Here is a 16,810-nt window from a genome sequence, read left to right as displayed (position 1 = left end):
AAGTTAATGTGAGGTTCCAGCAGTCTGAATTACATAAATCAAATTCATATCTTTCAAAGTTATACTGTCTTTAGTATGAAATTCCCTTATAGTGTTTCCTCAGACAGCAAGTCCTTGCTGATCTGCAGTGGAGCGACAGTAACAAAATTACATAATTGGTAATGGGAAACGTCCTTTATGTCCATGTGTGTGACTTAGTGCTTTACAACACAGACGTGCAGCAAAAGGCATTCAAATTCAAATCAGGAAAAGTCCATCTGTAAAGATAACCGAATAGAAATTTTATGTATATACTGTAAGTTCACAGCACTTCTAACCTGTCAAACAACCAACTCTACAATCACATTACACTCTTGAATGCTTGCATACACATGGGATCCATTCAATATCATGTGAAAGTGGCATTAGAAGGCAAGAACAAATCAGCAGTCACAACATGTACTGCAAGAATGAGGCATCAGCTTTAACGGTTACACTGTAGTAAATATATGATATGTGATCTTGAGGACACAGTCTATCTGCTGTTTGTGCTGCTACAGTGTTTGTCTTCACCAAGACGACACAAGAGGAACATTCTCTATGAATTGTGGTTATTACAAAGAATTTATGATCCCCAGTCATGACTCTTCATCACACAAAAGGTACAGGTACCACTGGTAGAGGGAGTGGGGGCTGTCGTCACAGCCAGAAAGTCTACAAGAATTTTACTTTAATTTTACATGACCAATTTGGCAGAACAGTTAGCTACAAACAGTCAGCTTATGTTTTAGCTTGTTCATAACAAGTTGCTATTAGCCTAATAAGCATGTCACAGCTTAAACATTGAGGTGGTGGGTGGGAGACAGTGGCAAAGCAGTTGAAAATATTGTTTTTCTGCAAACATATGCCAGTTGAACAGGTGTTTTAATAAATTATTCTTAGTAGCTTTTTACTCGCGACAGTTTTATTGCACTCACAGTAACAAGTATAGTTGTTGTCAACTCGATTAAATATGTGATTTAACCAATTTTAACATAGTGTTATTCTCTCTTCCTCAGCTTCTCTGCTTAGAACTAAAAGAAGATCTGTATAGTTAAGTCTGTATGGAATAGTAGTTCAGCAGTTACATCAAGCAGTGACTTAAACTAACTGTATGAACAATACTGTAGACAATTACATACATCAGAGCAGTCACATGCACACAGCAGCTTTCTCTGTCCTCTACCTGATGTGCTGGGGTGGAGGTCTGCAGCCGGTGTGACCCTTGACCCTTTAAAGCACAGACCCCTTCATCATCGGCAGTGTCGTCGTCAGAGATGGAGATGATGTCAGGGCCGGAGTCAATCACGATCACCTCCTCAAAAAGTGATGACGACGTCCTCTGAGCTTTAGGATCACGTTTCCCCTTCTTCTGCTTATCACTTTTCTCTCCGTCCTTCTTCTTCTTCAGGTGTTGTCGTAGCCTGCTCATATTAGGTGACGGAGGCCCACTTTCTCCAGTGTGTTCCACTACTCCATCAACATCTACAGTCTTCTCAGTCACCTCCGGCTGCTGGCTGTCCTGACCCTCCGCCTCCTCACCTCTGGCATCCTGCTCCTCCATCTCCCCAGCGTTAGAGGAGTAGTGGAGCTGGCTATAGAGGCGGAACTCAAGCTCGCTGTTGGCCTCTGACCCCTCAGAGTCTCGATCATCCTCGCGGTAGAGATCATCCTCCAACTCCTCACGGTCCTGGTAGGTACAGTACATCGCTCTAAAACACCCTCAACACACACCTCCTCACCAGCAACCACCCACCCACCCACACACACACACACACACACAGCTGGGGTGATGGTGACCTCAGTGGTTGAAGCTGTCTATAGGGATGAAAGCACAGAAACAAAAACAAATTAAGGTTAGAATAATCAACTGATCACTACAAATACTGTATTGTTAAATTTAATTTGCACTTAAAAAAACTGCACTTTTGCATGTTCAGCCCATTTACAATGCATACTTCATATTCTTGCTAATCCTTTTCATTCTAGTTTGGACTCCAATTACAGGTTTCAAAAGCCCAAAGTAAGATATTAAACAGTTAATTTTGCCCTCTCAATTGGCAAAATAGTTGTTAATTAATTTACAGCAGATTGACACATGAATGAATCTCAAAATTGTTTCAGGATTTAACACATTTACATTGCTGTCAGCCTTCTAGAAAGCATGTCATCAGATTACCATTACCAGTAACATAAAGTATCTCTACATATGTAATCCTTCACAGCAAAATATCAATTATTAATCATCAGAGTATTGGCTAAATCAAGTACCAATCTATAACAGTTTTATTCTGTCTCCAGATTGAAATCTATATAATATATTTGACATATTATGTCAAATTTGAACTGTCTCTGTCTTCACGTGACGCTTACATCTAGCTGATGCCTGATCCACTAATACCTGCAAATACAGTGTAGCTCAAACTATTTGTCAATTAATTGATCGCTAGAAAATGAATTGGCATGAATTTTGATAATCAATTAATTGTTTGAATCATTTTTTCAAGCAAAAATGCCAAACATTAGTTGGTTTCAGCTTCTAAAATGTGTGGATTTAATGTTTTTCTTTATCTTTGTTCTTCTTTATGACAATTAACTGTATCTTTAGGTTTACAACTGCTCGTCAGACCAGACCATGATGAGACATTTTTTAAAATGATTTTCAGATTTTTTTTATAGAAAAAACAATTAATCATTTAGTCAATAATGAAAATAATTGTTCACTTCTGCCCCAAGATACAGTTACTTAAAAAAATAATCTACAGCACTAAAGAATAAGTGGACACAGGCCAGCATCAATTACAGGAAGGGCACAGATTTTGGTCTTGTTCTGAAATCCATAAGGGCTTGTTAACAAAGCTGAAAGACGGCACGGTTCAGCTGTGCTCATTTCTTTTTTTTTTTTATCTTTTTTTTTTATTTTTTATCTGTTATCTGTAGAGCATTTCACCACAGCTTAGGTGCTGAGACACAGCATGGATCCAGGTTTATCATCTGTCCGGCGCTGATTTCAACAAACATTTAACATAACAGATTATGTTGAGTGTTGAAACCAGGCCCACTTTGACTGATTATGTTGGAAACATTGAAATTATCTACTTACTACTCATTGCAAAACTCACAGTGTTGCTAATTTCCCAATCTCGGTCTCTCTAACTCACTCTCTCTCTCTCTCACTCACACACACACACACACACACACACACACACACTGGACAGAGAGGGGGCATCGGCCCATTGCTCTGTCCAGTCCTGCGTGTCTGTGCCATGATGGCTGGAGATGATTGGCTCTCAGGCCGCACACACTGCAGAAACGCCACGCTAGACAGCCACAAGCCGCCCTCCAGGGATTAAAGGGACGGAAAGAAGACTCTGAGGTGAGGGGAGGGTGAGGGAGAGCGACAGTTTTGAAGTTTAGCAGTGCAAACGGACCTGGACCTGACAAACGACTGGCTGTGTCTTACAGTGGTGGAATGTTAAGTGTTGAACAGTCACGGTCTGCCAACACAGGTGTTTTCACTTAATTTGCCTAATTACGGCACTGCTCAGGAGCGTGTGGGTGTGTACAGACTGTACAAGACATCTTGATATCTCTCCTGTTAGCTCTGCTGCATCTGTAAAGGTGGGATATCTCACATCTCAAAGGGCTTTTCCACGTAAGACATGTTGACACGTTCCACTGGAAAAAGCACAGGTGTAAATTATTAGAAGTACCTTGTGAATGGTAATCTCAGTATTGGAATCCAATATTGATTAGGCTATTTGTACTTAGACTCCATCACATTTTAGAGGGAAAAATTGTGGTTTTTAACTCCACTATTTATTTTACAGCTATAGTTCCGCGTTGCTTTGCAGATTGAGGTTTTCCACAGAAAAAAGTTAAATATGATGCCTTGTTATTGATTAAACTACCCAACGGTGTAATAAAGTAGTTAAAAGCTGTTTCATCTGGACAAATTAAAACATGAAAGTAATGCTTGCAAGTAATGCATCAATAATAATCTAACAATACCAAATACTGACAGAGGACATTCTGCGTGATTAATATTTTTTACTTTTGAGTCCAAAACATCTGTATTTAAAATTTTGAATGCAGGATTTTTACTTGTTATATTCTTTTTTTTTTATGTCCCACCACCATGCTATGTGGTATGCACGGCATTATTTTGTCTTGCTGGTGTCTGTGACTCTGTAGACACAATAACCACAATTTACCATTTTCTATTAGCTACTTCCAGCAAGAAAATACAAAAGCTTATCTCAAACTGCACCCCCCACCACCCCAACTCCCACCCACAAAATTACCAGATCAGATTCCAAAATTTTCAGATTTTGTAGTACCCTGTGGTATACATTGTTAGTGAGGGAGCACTGGATTAACAGAAACTGCTGTAACTCCTAAACACTTTAAACTAACCAATTCATATCGATACAGGGTATGTAGTAGGTAAAGACAATCATGTTGATATTAAAATTTTTGCTAATTAACCACTTCATTGGTCTAATTTTTTGTGAATGCAATACGTCAATAAAAATACTTAAGAGAAACTTCATACCTACATCACAGGTATTCCATATGGAGCAAGCGATCTGATTAGGTTTTGGTGTGCCGCTGCATCAATAAGCATATGTCATGGATGTCATGGATGGGACACAATGCAATCCAAGTGCCTCTTACTATATTGCAGTATTGCTACTTTTACTTGAGTTAGGACCTGAATACTGTGTGTTGTGTGTACAGCATGCACAAATCAGATTATCACTAGTGTTTAGTCAGCGCATTAATGTCATCCCTTCAAAAGACGATGTTAGACACCAATTCCATTCTTGGAAAAGAGTAGAGGTGGCAGACGGATACAGAGGAGTCAAGTCCACCTTGACAACAGACTGGTTTGAAAGCACAACACGGGGGCTGCCTACAGGAAGGGACAGAGCAGTCTCTACTTGTTGAGGAATCTTAGGTCCTTTTATGTGTGCAGCAGGATGTTGCAAGTCTTTCCCCAGTCTGCTATGGTCAGTGCACTATTCTTCACTGCTATCTGCCAGGGCAGCAACATCAGAGCCAGCCAGCTGCCATCAATCTGTACACTGATGAGTGCTCCCCTGGACTTTAAGTTACATTATCCATTACATATTACAGTTCAGATTCATCTGTTGATATTCCTAAAAAGCACTGCCTGTGTGTGCTGTTACCATATAGTGTACATTACACATATTCAGTTTATACTGTACTTTTTTTAGACTCTCCACCTGACTTGCAGTAACATACAGTGTATTATACTTTATTACTATAATTGTGCTGTGTATATTCAGCTCACAGTATAAGTCTAGCTTGAGTCTCTATTCTGTTCATGTTCTATTTCATTTAGTCTATTTAGTTACTGTGTGCAATTAAGTCTAAGGTCGTATGTTGTTTTTGTGATTTATGTGAAGTGGCTGCAGTTATGCTGCACTGTCTCTTTGGGATTAATAAAGAAATAAGTTCAGTGATTTGAAGGTGCCGTGTTGTCATGTTGTTCGGTTGTAGTGACAGACTGGGGTCCTGAGCGCACAGCCCACTGTTTCAAAACAATGACAAGCAAAACTGAAACCTCAGTTTTTTTTAAAGGTGATTATTCACTCTGACTGCAGTTAGCATGGTGGTAGCTGCGGCTAGGTGCTGGATGCTAACGAGCTAGCAGATAGACTGAGGCACAAGTTAGCTCCGTGAGATGTTAGCGTTACATGTCTAGAGCTTACTTAGCCCAAAAACACAGTGGAGCTTGAAACCTGTCGCTGGGTGGTGATTATTTCAGTTCATTTCCACGTAACGACAGTCCCTGGTTAGCATGTGTCCCTCCTGTCCGTCCACGTGTTTATGAGCAGCCGGTCGGATGTAAACAATGAAGCACCGCGGTCACAAACACACATGAAAAGAAGCAAACACATGGCGCTAAAGTCGCTCTACTCGAAGCCACCAGTGTATATATCTCACATTAAATGACAGCAAGCAGGAGCTCACCTTTATCCAACAAACTGGAGAGGTTACAGGTGTCGGAGCTGCTCTCCTGCTTCCAGCCAGAGGCAAACAGGCAAACTATTTCCGGGTTTGTCCGAGGAAAATAGGTTGGTCGACCGTAACGTTTCCCTTCGTTTCCCGTTATTTTAGTGATGTTTGTGGGCCAATCATGACAGACTGGATGTTGTCAGACTGCAGTTTTTGCTGGGCTGGCATGATTTTATTATGATTCAGAAATCCAAGCATCAGAGCTTGTAATTTAGTAATCCAGGATTTCAGACACCGCACTATCTAAATTAATTTAAAAATATACAGCCTATAGACACAATATAAACCAAATCAGTTGAAACATGAAAAAGTTTTTTTTTTTTTTTTAAAAGTTTTATTTCATTTAATATTTTAGTTGGGGGCAGTTTAAGATAAGCTTGCGTTTTTACTTGCTGGAGGTAGCCAGCAGAAACAATACTTAGCAACAATACTTAGATAGGCTGTGGCATTCAAACTATGATTGATATGTATTAAGGGTCCAAAGAAACATTCCCAGGTCCCCACTGCAACCTCAGATATCTGTTCTTGGCTGACAGGAGAGGAACCTGACCTGGTCCTCTGCTGTTGTAACTCTTCCACCTCAAGGTATGATGTGCTGTTAATTCGTTTGATCTTTTCTGCTCACAACAGTTGTGAAGAGATGTTTATTTGAGTCACCAGTGTCCTTCTGTCAGCTCAAACCTGTCTGGCCATTCTCCTCTGACCTTTCTCAGCAACAAGGTGTTAACATCAACAGAACCGCAGTTCGCTGTATGGTACTTGTTTTTCACACCATTCTGAGTAAACTCTAGAGATCGTTGTGTGTGAAAATCCCAGGAAATCAACAGTTTCAGAACCACTCAAACCAGCCCATCTGGCACCAACAATCATGCCATGGTCGAAGTCACTGACATCAAATTTTTTCCCCATATTTTGATGTTTTTTGTGAACATTAACTGAAGCTCTTGACCAGCATCCACATGATTTTATGCACTGCATTGCTGCCACATAATAAGTTATCCTTTTCTTTCCAAGGTAACCTGTTAATCAGTAAGTGAAATTTCAAGAGCCACCATCATTAGAAGTCTTGCCATGGTTGCCCAAGAAGAAATAAACCAGAGCACAATGAAGTAAAAAAAAAGGTAATATGGAGGTATTCTAGTGTATCAAGTCCATCAAAGTTTCAAAGAATTTGGCCTTATGGAGATACCCAGTAGAGAAGGAGAGTGTGAATATGATAATACAGGTTTAAAAGCATATATTTATGCCAATCTGTGTGAGTGGTGAAAAGACAAATAAAAAAGTTGCTGACATTTTCATATTTGTTTGAGGACCTCAGAGAGTCATAATGTAGTGCTTTGCATGAACGCGTTAAATGAGTGGCGTTCATTGATCTGAACGTATCCATTTGCAACCAATGAACTTGAGCAACAACGATGATCACGCACCAGAGGGAGGCGGTAATGCACAAAAAAGCTGTTTTCCAACCTCTAAAATAAAGGCGGTAATTTACCGCGACACCTGCGGATTTTCTGCATCTGGCCAGTGGCAGATGTTTGGACTTTTCTACGACCGGCAGACACTATTTGTTTAATAATAAAAGTCATAAAAGTCCTTCAAATGTTCATACTAACAGCACCAGAAGCTGTGTTGATTGGCAAATTTGAAACAACTCATGGAGTCTTTTGGAAATATCTGTGAGTGAATGATCTCAAGTAATCATGAAGAAAAGGTAAGACCAGGAGCCAATAGCTATGCAGTTCCTCCACCTCCACCTTTAAAAGTAATATGTCTGTCACTCTATAGTATGAGCTATATAGTAATTCATTTAGTGTTTGAAGGGGCTGGCGGTGGATTTGTAGGGAGAGGTTCTACCGGTTTTGGGAATGTGGACTCAGAGTTTAAAACTGTGAACTATGACTGTGAAGCAGTTCATTCTAATCTGTGTGAACTGAACTTTGAACTAGCTCCTGTGAAATGTGAACTTGTCCAACACTGGTACTCAGTATGGACATTACCCTGATATCCTCAGAGAGCTGTGGCCCTTAAATCAATATAATGACCCAAATGCCTACAGGGACTTTAAGTGTGTCAAAGCACTGCTTGTACATCTAGTTCTGCTTCCATCTCCTACCGACAGTATAATCCTATAATATTCACCTGATAGCCTGAGGACAGCCTCTTGTTTTGTTGTGATTTGGAGTTCCTCTAAAATTGTAGGGATTACCAAGCAGTTTCATTGTAAAAGTAATTTCTCACCATGATGCCTGTCAACCCCCACCTCTCTCTCTCTCTCTCTCTCCCTCCCTCGGCTAAATATTATAAAATTATTGCACATTTTATGTGCTCGGAGAATACCCTGAGCCTACTTTATTGTGAAATGCGTACTCTGATAATAAAATGTCATTATTAAAGTTAATGTAGAATTGTAAACTGGGCTGCTTTACTTCTGAGGCATCATATCTTTCTGCAGACAAAAGATCCAGCAGGACCTTATACTGATTCTCACCACATGGACTATTGTCAGTCTGATGGATGCTAGGCGTTTTCACCTTCCTCAATAAGGCACAAATAATACTTATGAAATGTCAGAATATGTCTGCGTGCACACCGGGTGTGTGCGTGCATGTCTGAGTGACTAGCATGGACCTTGAGGCCTGTGCTATTATTACATGTTGATGGGAATGTAAATCTATATGTAAATGTAATTCAACAGACTAGCTATCGCCATCAGTCATATTTATAACACATAGAATACAGCAAAATTATGCCATCCTGGCTCTCGTGGCGGACTGTGTAACATTAACATCCATCTTTTCCTCCCCTTCACTTCATGAGAATAATTGTGAACTGTGTATATCCAACTATAGGCGTCGCCATTGTAATAATGGTGAGCGAACGGCGTTTTGATAGGGAATCAGAGGGTGAATGCCATCTGATTCCAGAGGTTTCTCCAAGCGTGTCAACACAGGAAAGGCCATCACAACGTTGGATTGTTTCCTTCCAAAGGTTAGGCCGCACCTCATGTCTCAACACTATCACCTCTATGAGCCCATGTATACATCTGACACACATACACACACTTAATATCCTGCATCTGTTTTGTTTTTGGGGAGTGCATGTGGGGGCTCACTGCCTCCACTGCTCCCCATATCTCTCTAAATTGGATGCAGGTTTGGGATGCCTCACTGCCTCAGTGAAATTGTGATGTGGCTGCCTGATTTTTGGGTTCCATGCATTTGCCGGTATTTACTATTATTATTTTTTAAAAAAGAGGTGGAGGAGACTGTCTGAATGGAGGCATCTGGTTCAGCAGTTCATCTCTGAGCGTCCAGACCAGTGGCGTGTTGAAGATGGATGGAGTGTCCGGGACAGGGATTTAAAGTCCCCTGATTTCCAATCACACATTCCAGAGGGATGGTTCTGCCTGATGAATGATCTTTATTGAAGAGAAGGAGTTAAAAGAAGCATGTCATTGCTCTCATTTGATGGTGTTTCTATGTGCCATGGTAGCTCCCACTTTCATTTGGCAGCAGATGCTGCAGCCAACACTTGCGATCGAGTGTTTATCAAAACAGGATTCTTGTCAGCTGCTCTGGTGTATTGACAATACTCTCCAACTGATGGCCATTTGTGTGCAGAAGTGCTTGTCTGAAGACTAAAAAAAGCTTACAGTGTCACCTTGACACCAATTGCTTAGATCCAGTCAGAGTGATGAAACAGTGATGTCACTATTTTACAGAAAATTCTAATTCTAATTTCTTCAATTAATTTTGGCCTGAGTACAGCTGAAACAATTAGTCAATACATTTGTTTATTGAGCCACAGAAAATGAAACAGTGACTATTTTGATTATTGATTAGTTGTTTAAGTAATATTGTTATAACTAAAATGACAACATTTGCTAGTATCATCTTCTCAAAGGTGAACATTTTCTGGTTTTATTTTTCTTCCATGAGAGTAAACAAAATATTATGAGATTTTTGGAATATTGGTCAAACAAAACAACGACCTCTGGCACAACGGCCTCTGGAAACATTTGCTGACCAAATAATTGATTAATTGAGAAAATAGTTGATTAGAAATGAAAATAAGAGTCAGTCAGCCTTAAAAAGGATTGTTAGGTATGTAAAAACACATCTAGCATCTGCTCATATGTAGATTCCAACCGTTGTTGCATCAGCTTGTTTCAGTTCTGTAACAGGAGGTCTGCTTCCCTTTCTGTTGTTGGTGCAGGCTTCCTTGTTACTGTATGCATGTAAATACAAGCAGGCACTCTATATCACAACAGCCACATAGGAGGAATTCCCTCTACAAAAAAAAAAAAAAAAAGTCTCGCCCTGGATCAGTGCTTCTGAACAAAAATGGCTTCCATGCATCACCCATATGGGGCCCTCTGTGCTGGAGTTATTCACATATACTGGATGTACAGCATTTGCAAGCCTAAAGTCCCATCAGCAGACAGACTCTGTTGTATCTCTTCAGTGAAACTTTGATCTTTTCTCATAATATAAATGTAGGTGTTATATTTTTATTCATTCCAATAGATATCACAGCATAATACACAGTGGTGTATGAGAGAGGTTCAGTAGATTCTGGAGTTAATATGCCAAGTAGAGCATGTACAAATCAGTGGCAAAGCTCACATGCAGAAGGAAACAAATGATAAAACACAGCCGGAGGGGGACGATGACTTGTCACATGGGCATGGAAAAGAACATTTCTTTTGGTTCCTAGTGAAATTTTAGTTCACTCTCTCACTAGAGCATTTTTCAGACATGTAACATTAATGGGCCCCTAGAACATGACAACACCTTTTTACACCACTTCCTTTGACCCAACTTATCATACAATGCTGGAGGAGCAAAACATTCTCATGTTGTTGATGTTATTTTGAAAGAACTTTCTTTTTTTTTTTAGCTTCTTTGCCTTTATTAGAGAGCATACAGCACAGAACTGAAAGGAGATAATGTTGCCATTTCATGGTCCATGTCCTAAACTATTGGTCCCGAAACCTGAGGGTCCAGACCCCATAAGAATGCCAAGACAAATATTTAATAATGGGTTAAGAAAGAAAAACAATCACTCTTGTTAATCCCTATTGCTATTTTTTCTTGTGAAACTCAGGCCTCTAAAAATGCTTGGATAGATTTTTCAATCGTGGTATATAAAATCTCATATCGCAATATCGATATATACATAATGACCCATTTGCCTAACAGATCAAAGCACCGCATCACACTGATGCACAGAAATCACATAAAAATCCAGTATTTCTATTCAGCAGTGCTGCTCATTGATTTGCAACACTGCCCACAATGGTTTGACATACCCAGAGATATTAAAGTGACAACATGTTGAAAAATGTATATTGTCTTCTGGTATATTGTGTTGGTCTTGACTTAAAATGTGAAACTGAGCTGACAGCCAGGACATGTCCACCTGTGATGGGAGGCTGCAAGTTCACATTACCTCAAACCAAAAACAGTTGGCAATCATTTCTTAAACCCCTGGGCCATGTGGAAGCCCTGGTGTTGATATACTTTGAAGTTAGATTTTAGACCATGTGTCTGACCTCTCCAAATTAGATGAATTGCCGCCGCCACCACCACCACACACATGCACAATACACACATACACATCAGAGGAAACACTTCTTGTAAAGCTCTGTGATCAACAGTCTGTCAGTTCTTTCAACAGGAAAACACTAGAACAAGAGAACAAGCCTGACAACACCTTTTCAGACCGGACCGAGTGACTTGTGTCTTTGGGGATTAAATTTGTGAACAGAAGCTCTATGCACTCAAACACACACACACACACACACACACACACACCATCACCACACGATGCCACAACACCTCTTTCTCAGCTGTGAGTATAAAACCACATTGACAGGAGCCTTGTCCGCTCTTGTTGAATCGTCACGCTGAAATGTTTACCTTTACATACAAATGGCCTGGTGTCATGTTGTGTCACATAATGTTTCATGGACAAATAATGTGTCCCATTTCTCAATCCGCCCTGCAGCCCTTAAGCCCCCTTCTAGCCTCTATAGTCACAGCAACACCAAGGCACCACGGCCGCAAAAAGGAGACCCTGTGTTGCCACCCTGAATTAAATCCCAGGGATACAGAGGCAAGCTCAGTCGGTACTGCGGCTCTGAGTGTTTCAAGGAAAGGAAAGGCAAAGGCAAACACATCAGCACCGGAGGAAACTTTTTATCTAAGTGTTAGCACAGGTTTCTCTGTATTAGTGCACATAAATGTGAGACAAAGTTGGTTCAAGAGTATTGTAGTGTCACGCACAAAGGAGTGTTCTCCAAGCCATCCGTGATATGCTTCGAGTGTAAGAGTTAGAAACCTCAACAAAAGTTATAAAGGGCTTCACAATAAAAGCATTTATTCCAGAGAATATGAAGCAGACAGGTTAGCAGCAAACACAAGAGCAAGAAAATAGAATTAACAAAACACAATTAGCAATAAGAGCAAAAAAATCTATTACGAAAAGTGGATGGATGTAAGCGAGTGATGAGAAGCTTCGTAAATTGTATATGAATGATCTGCAAGTGGTGAGTTATTCCAAAGGTTAGGGCCAGACAACAAATGTTACCTTCATTTTCAGCCAAACTCTTAGAGACTGTTGGGAAGGCTGTAAATTATATACACAATAATCATTTGATTATGGAAAAAAAAAAGTGCAGTAACTGAGAATATTTACCCAAGCCCTGCACCTGTAAGTATGATTTTTGAGGTAAATGTACCTCACTTCCCATTTTCTCCGACTCTGCACTTCACTACAATTCAGAGGGAAATATTCTACTTTTTACTCTTCTACATTTGCACAGCTGTGGTTACTTTGCAGGAAAAGGCTTCACATACAAAACAGGCAGTTAAAATTAGGTCCACTTTGAAGCAGCCACAACATTAACAACATTACCTGTTAATGCTTCAGTAGTGATCCAGTATTATAATGTCTAATAAGACATTGTAGCAACATAATGAAAGGGCTATTCTGCATAATTGGTGCCTTTATTTGTGATCATTGAAGTACATACTTGTGTGCTCATACTCATGCACTCTTAGAAAGGTAAAAAGTAAAAGACGTATACTTGTAAAGAAGTATTTTTACACACTGTGGCGTTTTAACTTTCATCTGAATAAATGCTCTGCACACTTTTTTTTTTTTTTTTTTTTTAACCACCACTGTTTATGAGCTACAGAGAACAGGCAGACTTGTCATGCAGAGGTAATTCAGCCTCACATCTTTTCTGCACTCTTCTTCACACACGCATCAATGTAAAAACCCTCAGAACTGCGGGGCTTCAAACCTTTGTCTTCCCCTGTAGTTTACACCAAATGTAACCGGTCTGCTGAAAGCCAAAAGGCCCAGGGAGACAGAGAGCGTCTCCTCCTGTGTTTACGTGTTTACTCATTGTTCTAATCGTCCCTTTAGTTCTCCTGTCTCGCCTTTAATGCGATTCTTTCCGGTTCCGCTCGGTCAGAGCTCGGGTCACCGATCCAACTACTCCCCTTCATATTAATTAAGCCTACATTAATTAGCACACGGCTGAAAAACAAACAAGTGATGATTAATATCGAAACTATGGCGAATTCTTTGAAGAGATCCTGTAGGCAAGCCAAACGTGGAGCGACCCCCTCACTGGAGCTGCAGGAGACAAATATGAGGAAAGGATATGTTTGGGGTTTTTTTTTAAAACAAACAAAAACAAAACAAAACAAGAAACCAAAAATAAATAAGAACAGATGTAACTACACAACAGAATAATCTGAAAGACATTGCTATAGGTTAAGTACTTGATATATAATTTGGCATTTTTGGCTCTTTAAATAGGCAACTAATGTATGAAATGATAAATCGTTGCATGGCATTTTTTTAAATTTTTTTAAATTTTTGATAATAATAATGATAATAATAAATTTGTAGACTTTTATTGAAATCATTTAAGCTCCATTTGAATGTTATATTGTTGTTTTGCGATGTAAAAAAAATAATGTCACGTTTACACCACAGTAACAATTAATTACCAAGTCAAAAAAAAAAAATTAAAAATTAAAAGTCTTAAGCTATTAATCTTATTCCCTTTAAACTGAGTCCATTTCATATATTGGAAATTGAATTCCATTTTTAATAGCAACAAATCGTCTACTTAATCTTCCTGTGCCTCACTGTAAACTTGGATAAAATTAAAACGTCGGTTGAAGATAATAACTTGGGTTTCTTCAGACCGCTCAGTAGCAGATAATTGTACAGTCCCTCCTGCGAGCTCACGCGTTTAGGAAGTGCACCGAATGATCCGCAGCCGTGGCCATGCATACAGATTCAACTTTTGGGCCTCCGAGAAGGATGAGGATGGGGCAGGTCTGCGGAGAATTCAAGCTCTTGTGACTTCCAGAGTTCGACCGCGGCTCCTGGTTCGGGGCAGCCCACACGGAGCCGCCACCCGGAGAGCAGTATGCCTTCATCATGACGTGTCATCGACGGCGAGCGACAGGACGAGGCTCCGAATAAGGAGTCTGCGTTTCGAAGAGAAAAAAGTGAAAGACTTTATGCACGGGTTTTTTTTTTTTTTTTCCCCCCCAATTGGGGACATACTCACTTTATGCCAACATAAAACTTGAACTGAACTTGAATCCCCCCCCCCCCTCTCCCCTCTCCCTCCCCCTCCCCCTCTCCTGTGACGTCTGCTGTTAAAGTTCAAGCACAGACGAATATCCTCCTGATGAGATTCTACAGTTGATTTCTGTCTCCCCCCCACCACATTAAAAAAAAAAAAAAAAAAAACATTAACGGGTTATTCATGTCCCGATGTTGTGGGCGCGAGCCGGAGGTCAGGGTCGAGGCTCGCGCTTTTTTGTTCCGCGCTCTCAATGGTCTCGGGGCTGCGCGTGAACCCTGGGACCCCGGGGGCTGTCTGGAGGTCAGGTACCGACCGAGGAGACACAGCCACTGGGGAAAAGATTTTTTTTTTTTTTAGTTTTTTCAAAATCTTAATTTGCCTTTTTTTTTTTTTTGCTTGGGCGCGGTTAGAATTTGTGGTGAAATCTCTCGTTTTTGTTCCCAAAAGTGGTTTTTATCTCCTCATCCGTTCTTTCCCTTTTGCCCCCCCCCCCCCCCCCCCCCCCGCGATGAATTAGATTTCATCTGCCTTGTCCTCCCTCCCCAGATCTTCACCTGGTGTGTTAACATTTTGTGACGCCGGATCAGGTGTTTCTGGTGTGTTATCTCGCGGAGACCACTTACTTCCGCCTCAAACTCTGTCCTATTTGTTGGTTGACGTCTAGCTGAACGCACTCATGCCTAGCTATGTATATAATTATAATGACATGTAATTTCTCCCCCAGAGAGAGAGAGAGAGAGAGAGAGACCTCTGCAGTTCATATACTTTCAGCTTTTGTCTTAAATATTCATATATAAGCCAACTAAGCTAGTCTCTGACAGTCCACGCCTCAGGCTGCGTTTACATTACCTTTTCTTTAAAGGGGAAAAATGATTTTCTTAAAATGTATTTTACTTTATGTTTGTGTGGGCGTGTGAAACCAGTAGTTTCTGGTTCCAATAGATCATTTGATAAATGAAAGTGTGAACAGGGACAATTTGGAGGAAATTTCTAAATCTTTCTATGAATTCAATATGAACTCAAGCTATGACTCACTTGGAGTATAAGATTTTTATCTTGTTTTATTTTGAAGGGCTTTGCCTGCCTTGGTCTTTGGTGAGCCTAAAGAGGCCCCGGGGTTCCACATTGCAGGCTGTGTGTAACTCTGTGCTAAAGGGAGTAAAACCCTCTCAGTCGGTCTAAAACGAGGGTACAGCCGTGTCTTCAGTGGATGTTTGCTTTAGTAAAACGGAAGAGCCAACGAGAGCACACACATGTTCAGGAAATCTTGAATGTCATTGTTCCGCCAGAGAATAAAGTTCTCGGTGAGAACCAAACAAAGCGGCGAGTATCAGTATGAGTGGAAATTTTCAGTTGGCAAATTAATATTTAAATTAAACGTTATGCGTTCACAGGTGTGTGTCAGCGAACAATCAGAGCTGAGGACCGGAACTATCCGTTTTGGTAGCAAACACTTTGCGCACAGCGCAAGCAGGAGAAGACTGCGCTCTCCAACAGCAGCGCGACGCAGCTGGAGTTGTAGTCCTGCGTGTGTGCACCTGCTCCACAGCCTCTCAGTTCGTGCGTAATGCGTAAAAGACCACCGTGCGTATCAGGTGTGTGCTGGAAAAGGAGGAGAGAAGCGTGGAGAAACTCTCACGGACGTGTGTGGTGGAAGTTGCCGAAGGGCCTCTGGCCATAAAATCACTTAAGAACAAACTTTCTCTGGTTTTATAAGCTAATGGAAACCAACGCGAACCTGCACTGGCATTACGCGCGTAATTTAATGTTACCTAACAACCTGCACAGCTATCTCTGGGGTGTGTCCCAGAGGAAATGAATCTAACACAAAAGAGGGGGAGAGAGGGAGTAAGAGAGAGACACAGAGAGGGAGGTTGGGGCGGGGGCGGGAAAGTTTAGTAAAGTGGAACTTGGTAACAGATGCGAGTGGGGGGGGGGGGGGGGGGGGGGGCTGCAGGGAAAGGTGGAGGTTTGTATGTTGTGTGTATGTGTGTGTGTGTGTGTGTGAGAGTGTGTGCACGCATTTGTGTGTGAAGCCCGTGCAGGAAAAGGACAGGACATGAGCGCGCATCGAGAGAGCGGCTCTTTTACTCGGCGTGATCATTTCACGCCCCCCCCCCCCCCCCC

General features: G+C 40.9%; 1 protein-coding gene across 1 annotated transcript in view; it reads right to left on the bottom strand.

Annotated features, from left to right (window-relative positions):
* Positions 1-6,111, bottom strand: part of zcchc7 (zinc finger, CCHC domain containing 7) — a 50,248-nt gene extending 44,137 nt beyond the window's left edge. Inside the window, exons 1-2 of the mRNA XM_071504686.1 lie at positions 6,019-6,111; positions 1,205-1,832 (exon numbers count right to left, since the gene is read on the bottom strand). Of these exons, the coding sequence (XP_071360787.1) occupies positions 1,205-1,726 (522 nt within the window). The 5' untranslated portion in view covers positions 1,727-1,832; positions 6,019-6,111. The remainder of the gene's footprint in view (positions 1-1,204; positions 1,833-6,018) is intronic.
* Between the last annotated feature and the right edge of the window lie 10,699 nt (positions 6,112-16,810).

The sequence above is a fragment of the Trachinotus anak genome, unplaced genomic scaffold, assembly GCF_046630095.1.
Source record: "Trachinotus anak isolate AG129_WGS33_773 ecotype Australia unplaced genomic scaffold, CSIRO_AGI_Tana_v1 ptg000019l, whole genome shotgun sequence".
Taxonomy (NCBI): domain Eukaryota; kingdom Metazoa; phylum Chordata; class Actinopteri; order Carangiformes; family Carangidae; genus Trachinotus; species Trachinotus anak.
The sequence above is the reverse complement of the archived record's forward strand: the minus strand, read 5'-3'. Positions and strand labels throughout refer to the sequence as shown.